Genomic DNA, 18,461 nt, shown 5'->3' with positions numbered 1-18,461 from the left:
TACAAGTTTCAGACACCGAGGGGGCTTATTCACAAGACCACGAAAATGCAGTATGTAGATTCTGCATGTATTCGCGAATGAAGACCTCAACGCGCAAGAAGACGATTCTTGTTTCAAGAAAGAAGGAAGAAAGCGACCATAAAGCCCAGATAAATCTCAAGATATAATAGTAACCCAACCCTCTGCACATTTCACCTCCTCGTCACCAAGCCAATGAGCGACTTGAACTCTCGAGATCCTCCCCTCTAGCTATCGATCTCGCCTCTCAATCGTCGAACTTGAAACTATGCGTTTTCATCTAATAATAACAAAAAAACAACCGACCCCGAAAAAGTCAAACCAGTCAGTTTGGCAATCCAAGCGTAAAGGGAGGTCAGGGAGGGGTGAAGGGTAAAGGGTCAAATAGAAAAGGGGAAAGGGGAGAAGGGAGAAGGGAGAAGAAGAGAGGATGAAACGCACAGTGATATCCCCACCCTTATAACTCCCCCTCTTCTTCTTATTCTTCTCCTTCCTGAACCCGTCGCCCCGCGTCACGATCAGATCGCTACTCGCCCGCGCCCCATAATCGTTCATGTCCGCGTTCTGTCGACGGCCGATAGAGTTTGCACACGACGGTCAGATTGTCAGCATTATAGATTATACAACATAGATACGGGCTGTGGAGAAGGGGGAGGGAGGGGACGGAGGGGTGAGGGGAGGAAAGGGGAGGAGGAAAAGGAGAAGGGGAGAAAGAAGGAGAGTAAGGAAAAAACACACACCCTCGACTCGAACGTATTATCCTTCAACCTCTCATCATGAAAAACGACCTGATCGACCTTCACCCTCTGAAACGGCGTATTCGTCTTCCTCTCTCCCTTCACCTTCCTTTCACGCCCATTCTGCGGCACTGGCGTGACTGATGCTGATACCGACGCGGACGTGACGGCGGAAGTGGCCGCGGTGGTGGGGGCGGAGGTGGCGGAGGTGGATGTGGTAGCGGTGACGGTGGCCGTCGCTTCACCGTCTTCGGTGGTTCCTGTGCGTCGTTTCTTGGTGGTGACGACTACCGGCTGTTTTTTGGAGGTGCGTTTGTCGCCTGCGGTGGGCTTTTCGGAGTCGGAGTCGGAGTCTGAAGAGCTGGAATCCGAGGAGGAGGAGGACGAGGAGGAAGAAGAGGAAGAGGAGGAAGAGGCGGGTTTCTTGGCTTTAGTTTTGGGGGTGGACGTGGTGGTGGTGGTGGCCGCAGAAGTAGTGGTAGTGGTGGCGGCACCTTTAGTTTTGGCTGGTGTGGATTTCACAGGTGTTTTCTTGGTAGGCGCGGAGGATGATGCAGAAGAGGAGGCAGAGGAAGAGGACGACGATGACGACGAAGAGTCGGAATCGGAATCAGAACCTGCGGCGGGTTTTGTGGTGGTCTTCGTGGTGGTCTTCTTAGTGGACGAGGCGGAGGAGTCAGAATCGGAATCGGTATCAGAGTCAGTGTCAGAGCTCGAGCTCGAAGAAGACGCGGTCTTTGTCGCTTTCTTTGTCTCTGTCTTCTTCTGCGCCTTCTCCGCCTTCGTCTTCACGACCTCCTTCTCCTTCGCAGCCTCCTTCTTCTCCACGGGCGTCACCTTAACCACCTTACCCTCATCCTTACCCTCAGCTTCGCTCTCGCTCTCACTCTCACTCTCACTATCCTCCGAACTAGAACCCGAACTCGACTCCTCACTAGAATCCGGTTTCTCAGCGGCAGATCCAGAAGAAAGCGTGTGGCTCGAATCTCTCGCCGGTGTTTTAGCCTTTGGCGTGGGCTTTGGCGTGGGCTTCGGGGTGGTAGCGGGCTTTGCGGGCTCTTTGAGTGTTTGCGTTTTAGGAGGGATAGGTTGTTTTTTGGCGGAGGGGGAGGGGGAGTCTGTTCGATGATGATGGAGAGGGGGTGGGGGCGTAGGTCAGAATTGGGTTCTCGAAAGGCATTACAAGATTATGATTGAGAGGCAGGGGAATGTGGTGCGGTGGAGGATGATGTTAGAGTAGATGTGGCGTACGCACCAGAGTCGGAATCGGAGGACGAGGACGCTGCGAGTGGAAGAAGGTTGTTTACAAAAGTGTTGTTGGTTATATGATGAGTGACGAAGGACGTACAGGAATCATCGGAATCCGAATCTTCGTCCGAAGAGTCGCTGGAGTCTGAGCTCGAGCTCGACGCAGCGGTGACTGCTACTGCTACTTTTGTTGGCGCAGACTTGGTGGAACTGTCATAAAAAGAAATGCGTACAAACATATCAGAATTTGACGTTATCTTCGAGGTGTACGAAGACAGAATACGAAAGAGGGAGGTAAAATATTTTGGATTTTGGACTGTACGTACGTCTTCGCCTTGAGTTCCTTCCATTCCTTCACGATAACCTCAAGGGATGGATGGTCCGCGGTCGTAACGTCGTCCTTGAGCACGACAGTATCTTTGGCGGCTTTCTTGAGGGCTTCAGCCGCCTTTTGGTGTGATTTGGAGGTGAGGAATGTATATATGAGGGAGTAGGTGGCTATAACGAACGAAGAGCAATGGGATTCAGTCAGAACAAAATCAAAATTGGTTTTGAAAACGGGGACGTACTGGCGAGGTTGCCGTCTTGCGCCTCGTTTTGTGGCTCGATTATCTTGGCCATGATTCGCAAAGGGGAGGATGAGAGGGTGGCGAGGCTGAGCGCTGAGGAGAGGAACGCGGTGAACAAAAATTGAAGTCGCGTTCGGGGTCAAAATCGAGACAAATCGGGTTTACGTACGCCACAGCACCCGTTCCTGTGGCGAAGTCAGCGCTTTGCGACTTGTATCAACTTTCAACTTCACGCACAACCACAACTACAACTACAACAAGATGGCCACAATCAAGGGTCTGCAACCCAACACCGCTCGTTTCGACGGCTCGCCGCTCCGCATCGCTATTGTGCACGCACGGTGGAACCAGACTGTGATTGATGCGCTCCTCGAGGGCGCGGTCAAGAAGCTGAAGGAGGCGGGAGTGAAGGATTCGAACATCGTCATCCAGTCTGTCCCGGGCAGCTTTGAACTTCCCCTCGCTTGTTCGCGGTGCGTCTCCTCTCTCCTCAATTATCATTCGCGTTCTTCTCTTATTTATCAAACTACACGAATACAGCGTGATCGCAGGCTCGCACGTCCAAGCGGGCGCGACGGCCACAGACCTCCTCGGCGGCCTCACCATGTCCCCCACCGCCTCTCTCTCCTCCCGCTCCAACACCCCCGCACCCACGACGCTCACGATGCCCAACCAGCCGTTCGACGCCGTGATCGCGATCGGGGTGCTCATCAAGGGCTCAACGATGCACTTTGAGTACATCTGCGACTCGGTCTCGCACGCGCTCATGCGCTGTCAGATGGATACGGGCATTCCGGTGATATTTGGGGTGTTGACGGCGTTGAATGATGATCAGGCGTTGGAGAGGGCGGGGCTGGGGAGGGGAGAGTCTAAGGGGCATAATCATGGGGAGGATTGGGGCGCTGCGGCGGTGGAGATGGCGTCGCATACGAGGAGGTGGGGACAGGGGCAGTTCTAGGTGGGATTAGGACTTGGATAAGAAGCTTAAATATGGACGCAGATGTACGAATGAGTCTGTCGAGATTATTCGATGTGTTGTAATCCAGCTGTACTTCGTTGCTGCATGGCGGTCTCTATGACTTTATCATTGAACTCGCGCCACCGCCACAATGGCCAAATGAAGTCATCTTGGACAACCGTCCACCAACCAGAATCACGACGTCCACCTTGGTATCCACGGACACCCACACCACACTCAATACGCCGCCTCGCTGATATGTATGTGCATGCTAAACATGATTTCATCCACAACATGTACTAGAACTCAACCTGTAACCTCTGATAGACCCCTTTCATCTGAGTCTCGCGCTATACAACAGGTAGCTTGCCACCGTCTGCCAATATGAAGAAGAAGGTAAGGAGATATACTGCAGAAAAACCGTGGACCCTTCCCCAGCAATGCTGATTGACTCGAAAGGTTCTCCTCATGGGGGCGTCCGGTAGCGGCAAGACCTCCATGCGCTCTCTCATCTTGTTCGTCCCCGCTCCCTCATCTCCCTCTCCCTCTCTTCCCCACTCCCCTCCTCACACACCTCCCACCTCGATGCATGCAGCTCCAATAACCCCGCGTCCCTGACCTCCCGCCTCGGCGCCACAATCGACGTCGAACAAAACCACGTCCGCTTCCTCGGCGACCTCATCCTCAACCTCTGGGACTGCGGCGGCCAAGACTCCTTCATGGACTCCTACCTCTCCACCCAGCGCTCCACCATCTTCCAGCACGTCGGCGTCCTCATTTATGTGTTTGAGGTCGAGTCGCGCGATATGCCGAAGGATTTGGTGTACTACAGGGACTGTCTCGAGGCGCTGAGGAAGTATAGCCCGCAGGCGAACGTGTTTTTGTTGGTGCATAAGATGGATCTGGTGGGTGGGGATGAGAAGGGGAGGAGGGCGATGCTGGAGAAGAAGGGGAGGGAGTTGAGGGGGGAGAGTGGTGGGATGGAGGTCACGGTGTTTGGGACGAGCATTTATGATGAGAGTTTGTACAAGGTCTGTCTCTCCCCCTTTCTCTCTTTCTATCGTCGGCTCATCGTGTTGCTAGGCATGGTCGAGGATAGTCCACACCATCATCCCCAACGCCGAAATCCTCACCCGGCACCTGACCACTTTCGCCCGCAACTGCAGCGCCACGGAAGTCATCCTCTTCGAACGCACCACCTTCCTCGTCATCGCCACCTCCGCACTCTCCCCTTCCTCGACTCCCTCTTCTCTCCTCGCTTCATCACACCCCTCCTCCGTCTCCGGCTCACGAACGCTTAACGGCAATAGCAATGGCAATGGCAATGGCAACGGGACACCAAGCCTCTCATCCCCACCGTCCACCTCACTCTCTTCCTCCGCACACAACCACGACCCAAATCGCACTGACATCGACCACGACTCCTCTCCCTCCCTCTCCCACTCCCTCTCCCCCGACTTGGACACGGACACAGACACAGATAGGGACAGGGACAAACACAAGCTCCTCGCGACGCGCTACGAGCGCACCTCAGAACTCATCAAAGCGCTCAAACACTCCTGCTCGCGCGTGCGCGGCGATCCGTTCCATTCGCTCGAGATGGAGTTGCCTGAGTTCACGGCGGTACTCGATGAGATGACGAAGAATACGTATGTGTTGGTTATTGTGCATGATACTAGGATAGGTGAGTTTTTTGTTTTGTTTTTGGGTCGTTCTTTTCGATGTTTGGATCGTTGAGCTGACGTGGTGGATTTAGAGAGAGCGGCGTTGAAGATTAATATCCGATTAGCGAGGCAGAAGTTCGAGGAGCTGCAGAGCGATTCGATCTCCTGATCACTGGCGTTGCATTTGTTTGTATCTTTCTTGGGGAGCCTAGTCTTTGTTGCTCGTTTTCGCTGTCTACATACACGCATGGTACAGTACGTTATCTTGTTTTTATCTTGCTAATTAGATGGGTCGTTTGGAACTTGGACTGCTCCTGGCATGGCATGGAATACACTGAGGGAGAAGCCCTGCCGCACCGTGTTTTCGAGCCTACCGTGTCGGTACCGAAGCGTACATAGGTATGTACGTATGGGTGTATCGCTATGTTTTGATGGTCAAATTTAGGCTGATTGACTATCGTTCATCCACAGATGCTGTTCACTGGCAGGTCGAAACTCCCGCGTTGATATTGCACGACGAGCAATCTAGCGCCTGCCATAGCCATCTCCGCAAAGCGTACAGTCGCCGAATGACACTAGTCATGCCCTTCCACTCGTGCTCGTCATCTAGTGATATCGTCTGCACTGCGACAAACGCCCGTCATGCCATCTCCACAAAGCGTACACTCGCCATGCTCTTCCACTCGTGCTTAGTGGCTTCAGTTCTGACTGCTCACGCTCGTCGTCAAGCAGTCTGCACTGTTGTTCTAGCGCGTTATCTGTTCCTGTGGCTGCAGCCTATCGTCAACAGAGTTCTTGTCGTCAGCGTCAGCGTAGTATCGACGAACGCGAGTCACTGGCAGACGCCTAGTTGACTGTTTAATTTGCACTGTCTCCACGAGCAATGACAATCTAAGGCCTCTCGCCGTGTCAGTGGCGCGTGGTCGCCGTATCTTCAGCACGGGTGAGTTGCGTGATCGCTAAAGATTTACGAGGATTGATTGCTGATTGACCATATACCAGTGTACGTGCATCTACTGGCGCTATTCGAAACACTCGCTTTAATATAGAGCACACGTCTAGCGCCTGGCCGACAGTGTCATGCTATTTCTAATGGCGCAGAATCGCTCGACGCATATATTCCTCGACCCAGTGACTTGAGCTCTGACCGGCCTTTCACTCCAACGTCTAGCCATATCTTCCATGCTACGACAAACGTATCCATCCAGCGCCGTCCCTATCCTGTGGCCGCAGTCTCGTGTCTCAACAGTCACGATATATATTGATCTATATATGCATACGTGGGCTACACCGGGCATGGGTGGTCAGATCAAGGTGTACCCCGCGGCTCGAGCACGTATGTTGTCGATGAAACGGGATTTGCGACAGATGTGGCGTCTAGCGACTCCCTTAGGCTGGCATCAAAAATCCCTTTGTGTGTCGGGCCTCGATGATCGTGATCAGCCCGGGTCTTTTCCTCTTTTTGTTGATCTTGCAGGGTCGAAGGTGAGCCGCCGCCGCCGTGGTGGTGGTGGTGGTGGTGTGCAATGTGCAATGCGCATGTCGTGTTCACTGTTTCATCTTTCATCCCGACGCGTTGATACGTTTGTCTAAGGCTGATCATTCTATGTTTTTTTTTGGGAGAACGAGGGGGCATACTAATCGTTGATTGAGTCCTAAGATAGCCACGAGTCTTTTGGGCGTTACTGCTACACTCCATATGTTCTCTAGCGTTTCGTGTTGTCAGGGTTGGAGCTACTATGAAACCACCCCCGTAGGCGAAGCGGTGCACCGACGGTTGGAGTATATCTTCCTTGTGTCTGTGCTTTCATGCCCGTGGTCTCCGTAGGTCATTAAAATCCCCACTCACTCGTTTCTCTCTCTGTCTTCCTTGGTTCTTGGTCCATACGAAGTGCAAGGCGACTCTGCATTCCTCTTCGTGAGAGCTGGGCTTTACTTTCGGTTTTCTTGTTATCGGATACTATGTCTGCGAATTCTACGGATCCAAATCTGCAGTTGGATAAGGATTTGGGCAAGGCGCATGCTACGGCACGATCGTTGGAGACTGAGATCGTTGCACTGGTGGTGGAGACTGGGCTCTATGGTTCGTGGATGCATGACGTCCGCTAAGGCTCTTGCTCATACACAATATCACTGATACAGGAGCCTTCATCGTCCTATTACTCTACGCAGCCCACATACTCCGGTTCGTTCTTCATTCCTCTCCTCTTCTTCTGAATCCCAACCACCCACTAACGCACAACTCGATATAATTGCAGACGGAAACAGCCCCGGACATGGGCCCACACGGCCATGTTCCTCACCTCCGTCCTCATGTTCTTAATGTCATCCACGCTCTGGTCGCTCGATATCGTGAACATCATCCTGCCGATGCGTCAGATATTCGATAAGACGGAAGCGGGCATCGAGAAGAGTTATTCAAATTTGAACCAGATCAGGTGGTTCTGGCAGTCGTTCGTTTTCACCCTCGAGGTGCGTACTACTTCACGCTACACAGCTGGCCTTCGGAAGTTGACTCGGATGCGTTTGGTTGAGCAGTTCGTGGTTGGAGATTCGGTGGTGACGTGGCGAGCGTGTTCGCTCTGGAACTATCAAAAACGGGTCGTTTTACCCTTCGTGATTTCATTGGTCGCTTGTACCGGTCAGTCCACCTCCCAACGCCCACATGTTATCTCAGTTTTTTCTTGTTGAAACGCCGTTCTAATCTGAGCGTGTTTCGACAGTGACGGCGTTCGTCTACGTAGGCTGCGTAGCGGACAACGACTGGAACTACCTCAAAAGACCGGCCTCGTGCCAAAACATGGAAACCGCGAGTTTTTACCTCTCCCTCGCGATCAACGGCCTCGCGACGTTCGCGATCGCGTTCAAAGCCTGGTGCGTACAATTTCCATCCATTCCCAATAACTTACTAAGTAGGCACGACGTTCTGATCACTGATAACACGGATGGTGAACAGGCAGTTCAGAAAAGACATCAGGAATTTTAATCCGGGACCGGGACGTTCGAACGAGCGGGCTCGGCGGTGGACGTTCAGCGAGAGGATCATATTGTTGCTCATCGAGTCGGGGATGATTTATCTGGCTATTTGGGTATGTTTTATATTATTCGCTCAATTATGCGTTTTATATGCATGGCTGATGTGATTACTGATGTGGATAGTTGTCTAAACTTTACACCTATATCCGCTCGCCATCGACGGGAACACTCCCAGGAGAGTTCGCCGTGTCGGTGTTGAACTCTATGGGAAACCAAGTCGTCGTACGTCTCTTTTTTCCCCTTGACACCCTCCGTGTCCCCGCTCGCATCACGACCATCTGACCAATCATTATTTGTCCACGCGGCTACAGGGACTCTACCCAACCATCATCATCGTTCTCGTCCACCAAAAACGTACCCTCTGGGACGTATCCAACATCTCCTGGACAACTCCTACCCTCGATACTACAGGCTCGCCTGGTCAAATACAAGCAGGAAGCCGGAGTTGGGCTATGCGGCAGGTTTCGGAGGTGGGGAATCAGACTTCGGTGGTGACGACGATGCGGTTCGGAGATGGAGGGGAGGGCGAGGGCGAGGGATCGGGCGAGTCGGAGCAGGATTCGGAGGTGAGGAGCGGGACTGATTATGAGGTGAGGGAGGAGGCGGAGAAGAGATTGGCTTGAGTGTGCTTTTTGTTTTCTGGGTTTGGCGGTTCTCGTACTGGGTTCAAGTTATAGGATTGTACTTCAGAGTTCGATCGAGTATGTAAGATAACGGTTGATAGTTGTGAGACTCCGGTTAGTCTCCTCCATTCAATGCGTGAGGGCGAATGAACCACCATAGAGCCCAACATCTGCTGCAAAGCACATACGGGCTAATAGCGAGTTCGGTTCTCGAAGAGGCTGCGAAAAAAGCCTCTGGTTTCAATTCCAACGAACCGTAGGCGAAATCTGACTGGCTCGTCTTGCTCACAAGCAGGGGGGGCCGAAGGTGTACATGCGCCTCGAGGGTGACGAGCGGTCTCCGACTGCAGAGTGTCCGTTCCTTTTGAAGGAAAAGGGCATATGAGTGTCCCAGACGTGCATGGATAGGAACGTTGTCGCCATATCGAAGCCGGTGGTGTCTTGCGGTGGCGCATACTGGTACACATAGATGGCTGGGTCTAGGGGGCGTAGAACTTGACAGAAGGGAAGACACTGCGCCGTGACGGTATTGGGAGGTGCTTATTATATCCCGGGCCATACTGAAGACGGTTGAGCATCTTTCAGGGAGCATCATCGGCCCAACATATAGATATTGTGCTTGTGCTCGAGGCGTTGTTTGCTGTCGAGGTGAGGAAAGAGATTAGTCTCCGCACAGGACCCGCAGCAGACCGTCCACTGACGAAGTTCGAGGTCATGAGAATAGTACCCGGTTCTGGAATGAGGCCATGACGGTGTTGTAGGAAGAGGTACTTGACGGCTTCTGAGAAGCCAGCCACTGAATGTTTAAAAAAAGCTGCACATTATGGGTAAGAGCTCACCGAAAACCGAAAATATGTCGTCAACGTCCTCCGCTCGTGTGTTTCTGTCCTCACGAACCTCTGCATGCGGCCGTAGTCAAGCTCAAACTTCCAAATTTACCATGTCATGCGGCGAATACTGACAACCTCGCACCGAAATCAATCCTATATCGAGTATTGATCAAGCTCGATGATCGTCAGATAACCGGGGAAGGCAAAACGAGCACCAATCCTCTGTACCTGAGTTCGCCTCGAAGCCCAAGATACGCTAAGACGAGAAAAAGATCGCCAAACGGAGAAGTTTGAAGGTCCAGACCTCCACCACATTCACTTGCTGCGCAACGGAGAATCAGGAAGGCAATTCATAATGTGTATTAACGCTAGAAATCCAGGCTAAGAACATGCGATGAAAGACAGACAGATGGGAAGATAGTAGAGAAATGTACACCACGCTAACGAGCCCCAGTGCCGTCAATGAGCAGCAAAAGGGAGATACGGAGGTGCAGTCTATGCCTTGCACCATAACTTCATCTCCTGCGAGGTCCTCACGCAGCAGTTCATCGTCCGTGGAAGCGAGCGAACACGACGAGTTGCCAAAGCATGAGGGGATGAAAGACGAAAAAGTCGCTCGGCGCGCGACGTCTTCCGAGAGGTTTAGGGCAGGCTTCGCCACACTACTGGGTCGTTGCAAGGTCGGTGTGGCGTTGTGGCGAACACTCTTCAGGCAGAATATTACAGGAAGCTTGGAGAAGATGTCCGAAAGCCTAGACTGGTGAGCGATCATTTCGTCCCGTATGTTCTGGACGTAGATTGGTCAATACAGTATCGGTCAATATTGGTTTGCGGTGGCGGATACAGCGGAACGCTGTCTGTTGTGAGAAAGCACCTGAAATATTTGCAGAATAAATGTATCGGCCGAGAAATATAGAATCGTGGAGTAGAACATGCGAAATAGGCTGACGGAGGAGAACTGGCGGAATAGGGGAAGGGTACGGAGAGCCAGAGGAGTGGCGCGAGTACTGGGATCTCGGCCTGGGGACAGTACTGACGCCGCCCACTCGACTTGCTCTTTCCTTCCGACCACCACATCCTCTCCCGGCCATGCCTTTCAAACTGTCAGCTACTCTACAAGGGCATCAAGACTCTGTGCGCCTTATTTCGTATCTTATTTTTCCGGCTACATGCTGACCAGAAACCAATCCATTCTATAGCCAAAGGCCGTCGCTTCGCCTTCTCCAGATCTTATCCTCTCAGCCGCTCGTGATTCGACTACGATAGCATGGTTCAGGTCATCACCACTTGCCTTCACCCCACAAATTTCCTTTCAGACTGTGAAGCAATTTGTCAACGCCGTCACTTACCTCCCAGCTACTCCGGATGTGCCACAAGGTCAGTCTCTTTACCTTGCTTTATACTCCACAGCTGATGGAGCGTGAGAGAAGGTTATGCTGTGTCGGGTGGGCAGGATGGTACAATCAACATCTGGCCTCTTGATGGCAGCTCTAAGGAGCCCTCACACGTCTTACTCGGCCACCAATCCAACATCTGCGCTCTCAATACCGGTACAGATGGTACCATCATCTCAGGATCTTGGGACGGGTGAGTGCTTGTCATCTTTCATGGTAGTCGTGGCACAGACGAAGGGTGTAAGCACTGCAAAGGTCTGGAAAGATTTCCAGCTTGTGTACAATTTGAAAGGGCACGAAGGCGCTGTATGGGCCGTACTCGCACTTGACGATGATCAATACTTGACCGGTGAGTCTTCAACCCCTATTCACCCGTATTCGGAGCAGTCGAGCTAACTTCAACTTCGAAGGCGGTGCGGATCGTAAAATCATCCTGTGGCAGAAAAACAAGGCGATAAGGATCTTCAATGGCCACAAAGATGCTGTTCGTGGTCTCGTCCTTATAACCGACATCGGTTTTGCTTCTGCCTCAAACGACACGTACGTCACGACGCCTCTTCCTATGGCGAGAGAACTAATGGCCATATAAAATAATTGCAGTGAAATACTTCTCTGGACCTTCGATGGCGATATAATACACAGCCTGAAGGCGCACACAGCTTACATATATTCTTTGGCTGCGCTGCCTTGTGGAGATATTGTCTCTGCTGGGGAGGATCGTACGGCGCGTCTATGGCGAGGTAATTGTTCTGTTTTTGCTGGGATCATATGCGCACACTTACCACAGACTACAGACGGCGAATGCGCACAGACTATCGTCCACCCCGGTATCTCGGTGTGGTCGATCTCAGCCATGCCGAATGGTGACTTCGTGACGGCCTGTAGTGACGGCCTGGTACGCGTCTTCAGCGAACATGAGGAGCGCTGGGCTTCTGCGGAGGATCTCAAGGAGTTCGAAGAACAAGTTGCCAACTCAGCTGTCCCTTCGGCGGAGGTCGCAGGTGTTGACAAGTCTAAACTGCCAGGAGAGGAGGCCTTGGCCAACCCAGGTACGCTCGCTAGATTTCTTTCAAGACAGGCCTATGTTTTAGACGCTCACTCTACTTACTTAGGCCAGAAGGATGGACAAACTATGATGGTCAGGGAGAACGGTGCCATCATGGCGTACTCGGTCGGCCCACGTCTTGTTTGACCCCACATATGTCGAACTCATCTATTTTTTGTAGTGGGACAGCATGAGCCGCAGCTGGCAGAAGATCGGCGAGGTCACAGGCACGGACAAACCAAAGGCTGGCGAGAAGGTCAACTACGAAGGCAAACAATGGGACTACGTCTTTGATGTGGCTATCGAGGACGGTGCTCCTGCTCTGAAACTACCTTACAACGTCAGCGGTATGCATCCTAATCCTCTCTTCTCATGTGACTGTTTCCTTACGATGCCGTACTGATATGGAACAGAGAACCCATACACGGCTGCTCATCGCTTCCTGGAACGGAACGGCCTGCCCATGCACCACCTCGATGACACGGCACAATTTATTGAGCGGAACACTGAAGGGTTCCGACTAGATGCACCTGGCGCCGTTTCGGATCCTTTCACTGGTGCGCACAATACATCGAGGCCTCCGCAAGACAACGGATCCCTAGCTAATTTATGTGTCACAGGTGGTTCACGATACGTGGCCTCAGGAAGTTCGGTCCCAACAGGTCCTCAGGCGAGCTACTCAGATCCATTCACTGGCGCATCTCGTTATGTCGCTCCTAGTGGCGGGGGCACATCATCTGGTGCTTCGTTTTCGGGTGGAGATCCGTTCACTGGTGCTTCGAGATATGTCAGCCCGTCGATGCAGCCGCCGACTCCAGCACCGGTGCCGGCACAACCTAAGTCTATTATTCCTCGTGTGAGTTTTCCTCTTTGACTCGAGCGATCGTGATGGCTAAATTCTGATGTATAACGGTTATTTAGACAGAGGGTGTGTCGCTGAAGACGGCGAATTTGCCCGCAATGAAGAGCAAGATCTATCAACTTAACGACGACTTGGCCCACGAAATCGTAACCTGGCTCTCCACCGTCTAGCGCCCTCGACTTTTGGCTAATCTTTTGCCATTCCTTTTCCCGAACGGTTTAGTCAACAGCTTCACTTGTCTTATACCCCGAAGAGAAGAAGCATATCGAAGATTGTTTTGCATACCTCACCGAGGCTACCGACGAGCGTACCAACAGGCCACCGATGAGGAAATTGCAAGGCGCCCACATCGAGACTTTGGTGCATGTCCTGCAACGTTGGCCTGACGTTCTACGCTTCCCAGGTTCGTTGCGCTCTTTCCTTTTGACCCTAACTCGGTCTTCCGCAACCCTCTCACTACTGTTCTGGTCGTATGTTTATAGTGATCGACCTCGCTCGCTTGCTTGTCGGTCACTGTGCTCCATTAATCCAATCGTCGGGAACCAGAGACACCCTCTTCGACGCACTCTTCAACGCCTCAGGATGGCAGAGCATTCTTCAGACGCCACGGACGAAGTCACACGACACGAACATTTTGTTGTTATTGAGGACGTTGACGAATGCGTTCCAAGAGAAGACTTTGTTCCAAGACGGGGTATGGGCGGCGAAGGTGCGTGGTCTCCATTCCTACTTTTCATCTATTCCGTCCAGGCCACTCCGAAGCTTTGAGAGGTGCGGTAACTGATCACATTTGGGCCGCAGATTTTCGATACGCTGTTTGCAGCTCCTCCAGAGAATCTGCAGAAGCAGCAGAGAGTGGCCTTTGCGTCGATCCTGTTGAAGTGAGTTTTCTTTCCTTCCCTTACCTTCTTCAATGCCTTCCAACCATTCTTGCCCACAGCTTCTCTTGCATCTCATTAGAAGAGCGCGTGGATCCTACGATTCGGGCGAACCATCTGAGGTTGATCGATAAGGTCCTGAGGGTCGAAAGACAGGAGAGCGAACCTGCATATCGGGCGTTGGTAGCGCTCGGGAACGTTGTAAGGCAAATTTCAATGATTGTGCTCTGCGAAGTGGTTGAGCTGACCGCGCTGCTTTTCCTTCCTTTGTGTACTCCTCACCTCCTCCCCTTTTCTACACCCATTCCCTCCCTCCGTCAATCCACCCAGCTCTACGCATCTAAGACACAGAACAACCCACTGGACGATGCGCTCGCTGCAGAACTTATGGACGCGGTACTGCAAGTGCCTGGAGAGCTATTAACCGAGGACAGGGAAAAAGTAAGATCTGAAGTGCTGGCTATCTTCGAGCAGTGAGGACGGTGTCCCGTGTCCTGGGTGGTCAATACGTAGGGAGAGGAGATTGGGGACCCGCCGTTCCCTCGGTTTATATGGGATACTCTACAAGAACGGACGGTAGACATCGCTTTTTACTTGTGGGCTAGGTAGTTGACTCTTATACTCCTGGGCTGGGTGATTATATCGGTGGGGATGGTGCTTGTTTCGTAGGTGTGGCAATAGGGCACTGAAGATAGGACGAGTGTATGGAATGGGTGCTGATAATTTGTATCTTGCGAGGTTTGGGCATTGTGATTTGTAGCTACATAGGGCTTGCGACGTCGCGGACAGTGAGCGGCGGATGTCGGCATAGTTCGAGTTCTCCATATATTTCATGGATGTTTTATTCGGCAGACGCCACTGTGGCACAAGTACGCGAAGTTCTGTGAACCTCGATTGAATGATTGACCAAGGATTTGGGGAGATATCAACTTCAATGAACGTGAGCAAAGGGTAGCTTTGCGGTGCTAGTCTATTCCGAACGCGCACATCAACGACTGAGTTATAGCGTGCTGTGGGTCAAGGAAGGCTCTTGCATTATTTAGTATTTCGAACTCTGTATCTTGCATGTTACAATGTCCATGAATTCGCTTGTCCAAACCATACAAAGGTCATAAGGATACAGTATTTACTTATTGATTACTTCGGCGCAGATTCTTGCTTTATCGACGACATGATCAAAGAAGGGTTTCTCCTGAAAACAAGAGTCAGTATACAACAGAGGGACAAGACTCCACCGGAAGGCTGCGTACCAAGCGCAGCGCGAACGAGTGAACAGCCGACCGCGACGGTGGCTTGCACATCCTGGGCATCCTTGAGTGACGGGTTGACCTCCTGGTGAAATTGACAGGGACGGTTAGAACCCCAATGAGTTATGCAGGATCCATACAACGCACCATCAAGTCCACGGCGACCAGCAGTCCAGTCTCAAACAACCTCTCGCAGATATAGTGACCCTCTCTGAACGTCAGCCCGCCACGGACAGGCGTTCCAGTACTCGGTGCCACGGTGGGATCCAGCGCATCGACATCAAAACTCAAATGGATAGGTTTTTCCCTTCCGGGGTTCACCCTGTCAATCGCCATCTCGACAACCTGGCCAATGCCATACCGGTCGACCTCATGCATGGAAAAGGCCGCGATGTTATGTTTACGGAGGATAGCTTTCTCGCCTGCGTCGATGTCGCGAAGGCCGATGTAGGCGAGCTTGGAAGGGTCGAGGTGGACAGAGTCAAGCCATTCGAAGGGGGTTTGTTCCGTGGAGGAGGCAATCTTGGTAGAAGACGAGTCCGCGAGGGAGCAGAGGAAGGCCAGGGGCATGCCGTGAATGTTCCCTGAGAAATGTGGCGCTCGGGGTCAATAACATGGTGGGTGGCACAGTTAGGGGTTTGCATACCTGAGTCTGTGGTCTCCGGGGTGTTGATGTCGGTGTGTGCGTCAATCCATATTACACACGCATCGGGGTACTTCCTGCAGCCCAATGAGCCTAGGAGTCTGCGAGGGAGTATTTTATAAGTAGTGGACGTACGACAAAGTTCCAGCAATGGTGCCCATCGCCAACGAGTGATCTCCTCCCAAGGTCAGAGGAAGCTGTCCTTGTTGCGCATGTCCACCGACAGCTTTCGCCACAGCTTCAGTGACCTTCGAGACTAGCCGAGGGTTCTTCAACTTTCCGATCGGAGGGTCCGACTCGGCGGAGATGTCCTCGAATTGGTGATGTCCGTCGAACTTGACTTGCCATCCAAGCTCGGTGAGCTGTTCAACGAGGCCCGCGTCGACGAGATGGATAGGACCTTCGTCGACACCAACCTTGGGCTGCATGGGAGATCAGACTGCCTGTTACATTCGTGCCGAGTTCTTTCTATATGCGCACCTGACCACCACTACGTGAGGAAAGAAGTTAGCGATGTGAGGGCCACTGAGTTAAATTCTTATGACGCACCTGAAAGGGCATCCCACAATCTTACGCCACAAATTCAGAGGATGAGCAACGAGCACGACTCTCTCACAGCAATAATTCAGTAGCACTCACGGCGACAGTCTTAGGGTCAGAGATGAACTTGAGATTCCCGAGAGAAGCCATGGATGTGTATAGAGCTACAGGTGGTTGCAAAAAAAAAAGCCAAAAAAAGGATGCGACGGGCAGGAAATAAGGGGAAAGAAATGGAAGGAGTGTAGGGACAGTCCAAGGATGGCTGTCGACTTTTATAGGGCGCTGACTGCTGGCAAGGGGTAGATCCGACAATTCCAGGATTTGTTCAGCACCGAGTTTCGGATTTTGTTTTGCGGCCACGGCCGAAGCGGGGGCGCCTAATATTCCCCACCGGGCAAACCGTTCTAACTCATACCGTCATCATCGCAGTAGTCGACTGCTCGTCCTCTGCGCAACGCTCCTCATAATATGGCTGCTCCCGAAGTCTACAACATCGCCCAAGTGCCCATCACAGGACATGCCTTCAACGCTGATCGCAGTCGTCAGTCGTCCCCCTAACCTTGCCACTCTTGTCTGTACTCACAATATCGGTGCAGAGGTTGCTGTGAGCTTGAACTCGAATGACGTCCAAATATTCTCCCGCTCTAGCCACGACTGGCAGCCCACCGAGACGCTCTCTGAAGTATGACCGTCCCTTAGCACGAAAAATCTCGCCATTGGTCCACATGTCTGACAGCTTCTTCGCCGGATTGTAGCATGACAAGATCATCACCTCCATCGATTGGGCTCCTAACTCCAACCGCATCGTGACCGCTTCTCAGGATCGCAACGCATACGTGTGGCAACAGACCCCCGACCCTCAGACCGGTCGTACCATCTGGAAGCCCACCCTCGTCCTACTGCGGATCAATCGCGCCGCAACGTTCGTTCGGTGGAGCCCCAATGAAGACAAGTTCGCCGTTGCGAGCGGTGCTAGGTACGTGCATGTTCGTGGTGGTTTTGCCAAGTGGTCGCTTCGGAGGCGCTGGTGCTGAAGCAATATCTCTTAGGGCTATCGCCATATGCTCGTTCGATCCGGACAACGATTGGTGGGTTTCGAGGCTGCTCAAGAAACCCATACGTTCTACCGTCCTCTCCGTCGACTGGCACCCGAACAATGTCTTGCTCGCTGCCGGTAGTGCAGACATGAAAGCGCGCGTTTTCTCGGCGTACATCAAGGATGTGGACAAGAGGTCAGCACGTCTGACAACTATCGTTTAAATCAGATCAACTCACTCGTCTTTACCTTAGGCCTGCTGCGACCGTCTGGGGAGAGAAGCTTCCGTTTAACACGATCTGTGGCGAATACACCAGCCCCTCAGGCGGTTGGGTTCACGCCGTCGGATTCTCTCCTTCAGGAGACGTTCTTGCCTATGCCAGTAAGTAGTTCATCACAACCTCAGAGGTCAAGGTACTAACACACTTCAATCTGCAGGTCATGACAGTACCATCACCATAGTCTACCCCGCTGGTCCTGCCTCCTTCACTATCCGTGTCAACTCTCTTCCCTATGTGACTCTGACCTGGACTTCCGAGGACGCCATCGTCGCCGCGGGTCACGATTGCCAGCCCACACTCTTTTCCGGGTCCGAGTCTGGTTGGCAGGCCGTCGGCTCTCTCGACGATACCACCGCCCCCAAATCAGCTGGAAGCGGTCGCAGTGCTCTGGGTGGTGCATCCCCTGTCGGAAGGCTCAACAGCGCTGCCTTCAACACATTCAAGAATGCAGACTCGCGCGGTATTGGCGGTGGTCCTGGTGGAATGGGTGGAGCTGGTGGTAGCGGCGATACTGAGTTGTTCACGGTGCATCAGAATACCATTACGAGCGTGAGACCGTATGAAGGCGACAGGAGTAATGTGACGAAGGTGAGTACTAGCGGAGTGGACGGAAAGTTGGTCGTTTGGAATGTGAATGCGGTAGGCGGGCTCGGTAGCAAAATGGGCGGGTTGAGGTTGTCGTAAACGAGGACTTTACTGTACGCAGTACCCGAATTCTTTGAATAGACAACTAAATCTAATTGTAGTTCACGAGGGATGTAATTGTGTGAATTTAACGTTACGACGTGTTTTCTTTTGCTACCATCAGCTTGAGAAAACTCTCATTTCTTTGAAATTGTCATTGTTCAACTG

The 18,461-nt window shown here is 52.4% G+C and overlaps 7 protein-coding genes across 7 annotated transcripts; 5 read left to right on the top strand and 2 right to left on the bottom strand.

Annotated features, from left to right (window-relative positions):
* Window positions 1–72: 72 nt before the first annotated feature.
* On the bottom strand, window positions 73–2,651 carry STEHIDRAFT_166134 (uncharacterized protein). The gene is made up of 7 exons (XM_007300866.1): window positions 2,573–2,651; window positions 2,330–2,501; window positions 2,104–2,213; window positions 2,011–2,037; window positions 759–1,873; window positions 460–582; window positions 73–298 (listed from the first exon to the last, which is right to left on the bottom strand). The coding sequence occupies exons 1-7, from the start codon at window positions 2,622–2,624 to the stop codon at window positions 266–268; spliced, it is 1,632 nt and encodes a 543-aa protein (XP_007300928.1). The 5' UTR covers window positions 2,625–2,651; the 3' UTR covers window positions 73–265.
* Window positions 2,652–2,807: 156 nt separating this feature from the next.
* STEHIDRAFT_166133 (6,7-dimetjyl-8-ribityllumazine synthase) lies at window positions 2,808–3,642 on the top strand. Its single transcript, XM_007300865.1, has 2 exons — window positions 2,808–3,045; window positions 3,113–3,642. The coding sequence occupies exons 1-2, from the start codon at window positions 2,834–2,836 to the stop codon at window positions 3,528–3,530; spliced, it is 630 nt and encodes a 209-aa protein (XP_007300927.1). The 5' UTR covers window positions 2,808–2,833; the 3' UTR covers window positions 3,531–3,642.
* A 272-nt stretch (window positions 3,643–3,914) lies between these two features.
* Window positions 3,915–5,363, top strand: STEHIDRAFT_153648 (uncharacterized protein; the record flags this gene model as incomplete). Its single annotated transcript, XM_007300864.1, has 5 exons — window positions 3,915–3,926; window positions 3,990–4,045; window positions 4,126–4,561; window positions 4,614–5,214; window positions 5,287–5,363. 5 exons carry the CDS (start codon window positions 3,915–3,917, stop codon window positions 5,361–5,363), a joined length of 1,182 nt encoding a protein of 393 aa, XP_007300926.1.
* Window positions 5,364–7,156: 1,793 nt separating this feature from the next.
* STEHIDRAFT_137465 (uncharacterized protein) lies at window positions 7,157–9,285 on the top strand (the record flags this gene model as incomplete). The annotated part of the gene is made up of 8 exons (XM_007300863.1): window positions 7,157–7,277; window positions 7,337–7,379; window positions 7,453–7,666; window positions 7,733–7,835; window positions 7,918–8,068; window positions 8,151–8,283; window positions 8,354–8,452; window positions 8,542–9,285. 8 exons carry the CDS (start codon window positions 7,157–7,159, stop codon window positions 8,851–8,853), a joined length of 1,176 nt encoding a protein of 391 aa, XP_007300925.1. The 3' UTR covers window positions 8,854–9,285.
* A 1,487-nt stretch (window positions 9,286–10,772) lies between these two features.
* Window positions 10,773–14,712, top strand: STEHIDRAFT_92296 (PFU-domain-containing protein; the record flags this gene model as incomplete). Its single annotated transcript, XM_007300862.1, has 17 exons — window positions 10,773–10,817; window positions 10,883–11,060; window positions 11,114–11,270; window positions 11,323–11,426; window positions 11,488–11,617; window positions 11,678–11,817; window positions 11,872–12,126; window positions 12,190–12,248; window positions 12,304–12,469; window positions 12,536–12,679; window positions 12,743–12,978; window positions 13,044–13,130; window positions 13,207–13,387; window positions 13,467–13,693; window positions 13,786–13,865; window positions 13,925–14,063; window positions 14,193–14,712. The coding sequence occupies 17 exons, from the start codon at window positions 10,773–10,775 to the stop codon at window positions 14,337–14,339; spliced, it is 2,475 nt and encodes an 824-aa protein (XP_007300924.1). The 3' UTR covers window positions 14,340–14,712.
* Window positions 14,713–14,874: 162 nt separating this feature from the next.
* STEHIDRAFT_145036 (arginase) lies at window positions 14,875–16,579 on the bottom strand. Its single transcript, XM_007300861.1, has 8 exons — window positions 16,392–16,579; window positions 16,302–16,321; window positions 16,233–16,242; window positions 15,888–16,174; window positions 15,756–15,829; window positions 15,257–15,693; window positions 15,113–15,194; window positions 14,875–15,054 (listed from the first exon to the last, which is right to left on the bottom strand). The coding sequence occupies exons 1-8, from the start codon at window positions 16,440–16,442 to the stop codon at window positions 15,038–15,040; spliced, it is 978 nt and encodes a 325-aa protein (XP_007300923.1). The 5' UTR covers window positions 16,443–16,579; the 3' UTR covers window positions 14,875–15,037.
* A 181-nt stretch (window positions 16,580–16,760) lies between these two features.
* On the top strand, window positions 16,761–18,436 carry STEHIDRAFT_92292 (actin-like protein ARPC3; the record flags this gene model as incomplete). Its single annotated transcript, XM_007300860.1, has 6 exons — window positions 16,761–16,833; window positions 16,889–16,974; window positions 17,048–17,268; window positions 17,342–17,524; window positions 17,583–17,710; window positions 17,767–18,436. The coding sequence occupies 6 exons, from the start codon at window positions 16,761–16,763 to the stop codon at window positions 18,291–18,293; spliced, it is 1,218 nt and encodes a 405-aa protein (XP_007300922.1). The 3' UTR covers window positions 18,294–18,436.
* Window positions 18,437–18,461: the final 25 nt, after the last annotated feature.

This window comes from Stereum hirsutum (assembly GCF_000264905.1).
Source record: "Stereum hirsutum FP-91666 SS1 unplaced genomic scaffold STEHIscaffold_3, whole genome shotgun sequence".
NCBI classification, from domain to species: domain Eukaryota; kingdom Fungi; phylum Basidiomycota; class Agaricomycetes; order Russulales; family Stereaceae; genus Stereum; species Stereum hirsutum.
The sequence above is the reverse complement of the archived record's forward strand: the minus strand, read 5'-3'. Positions and strand labels throughout refer to the sequence as shown.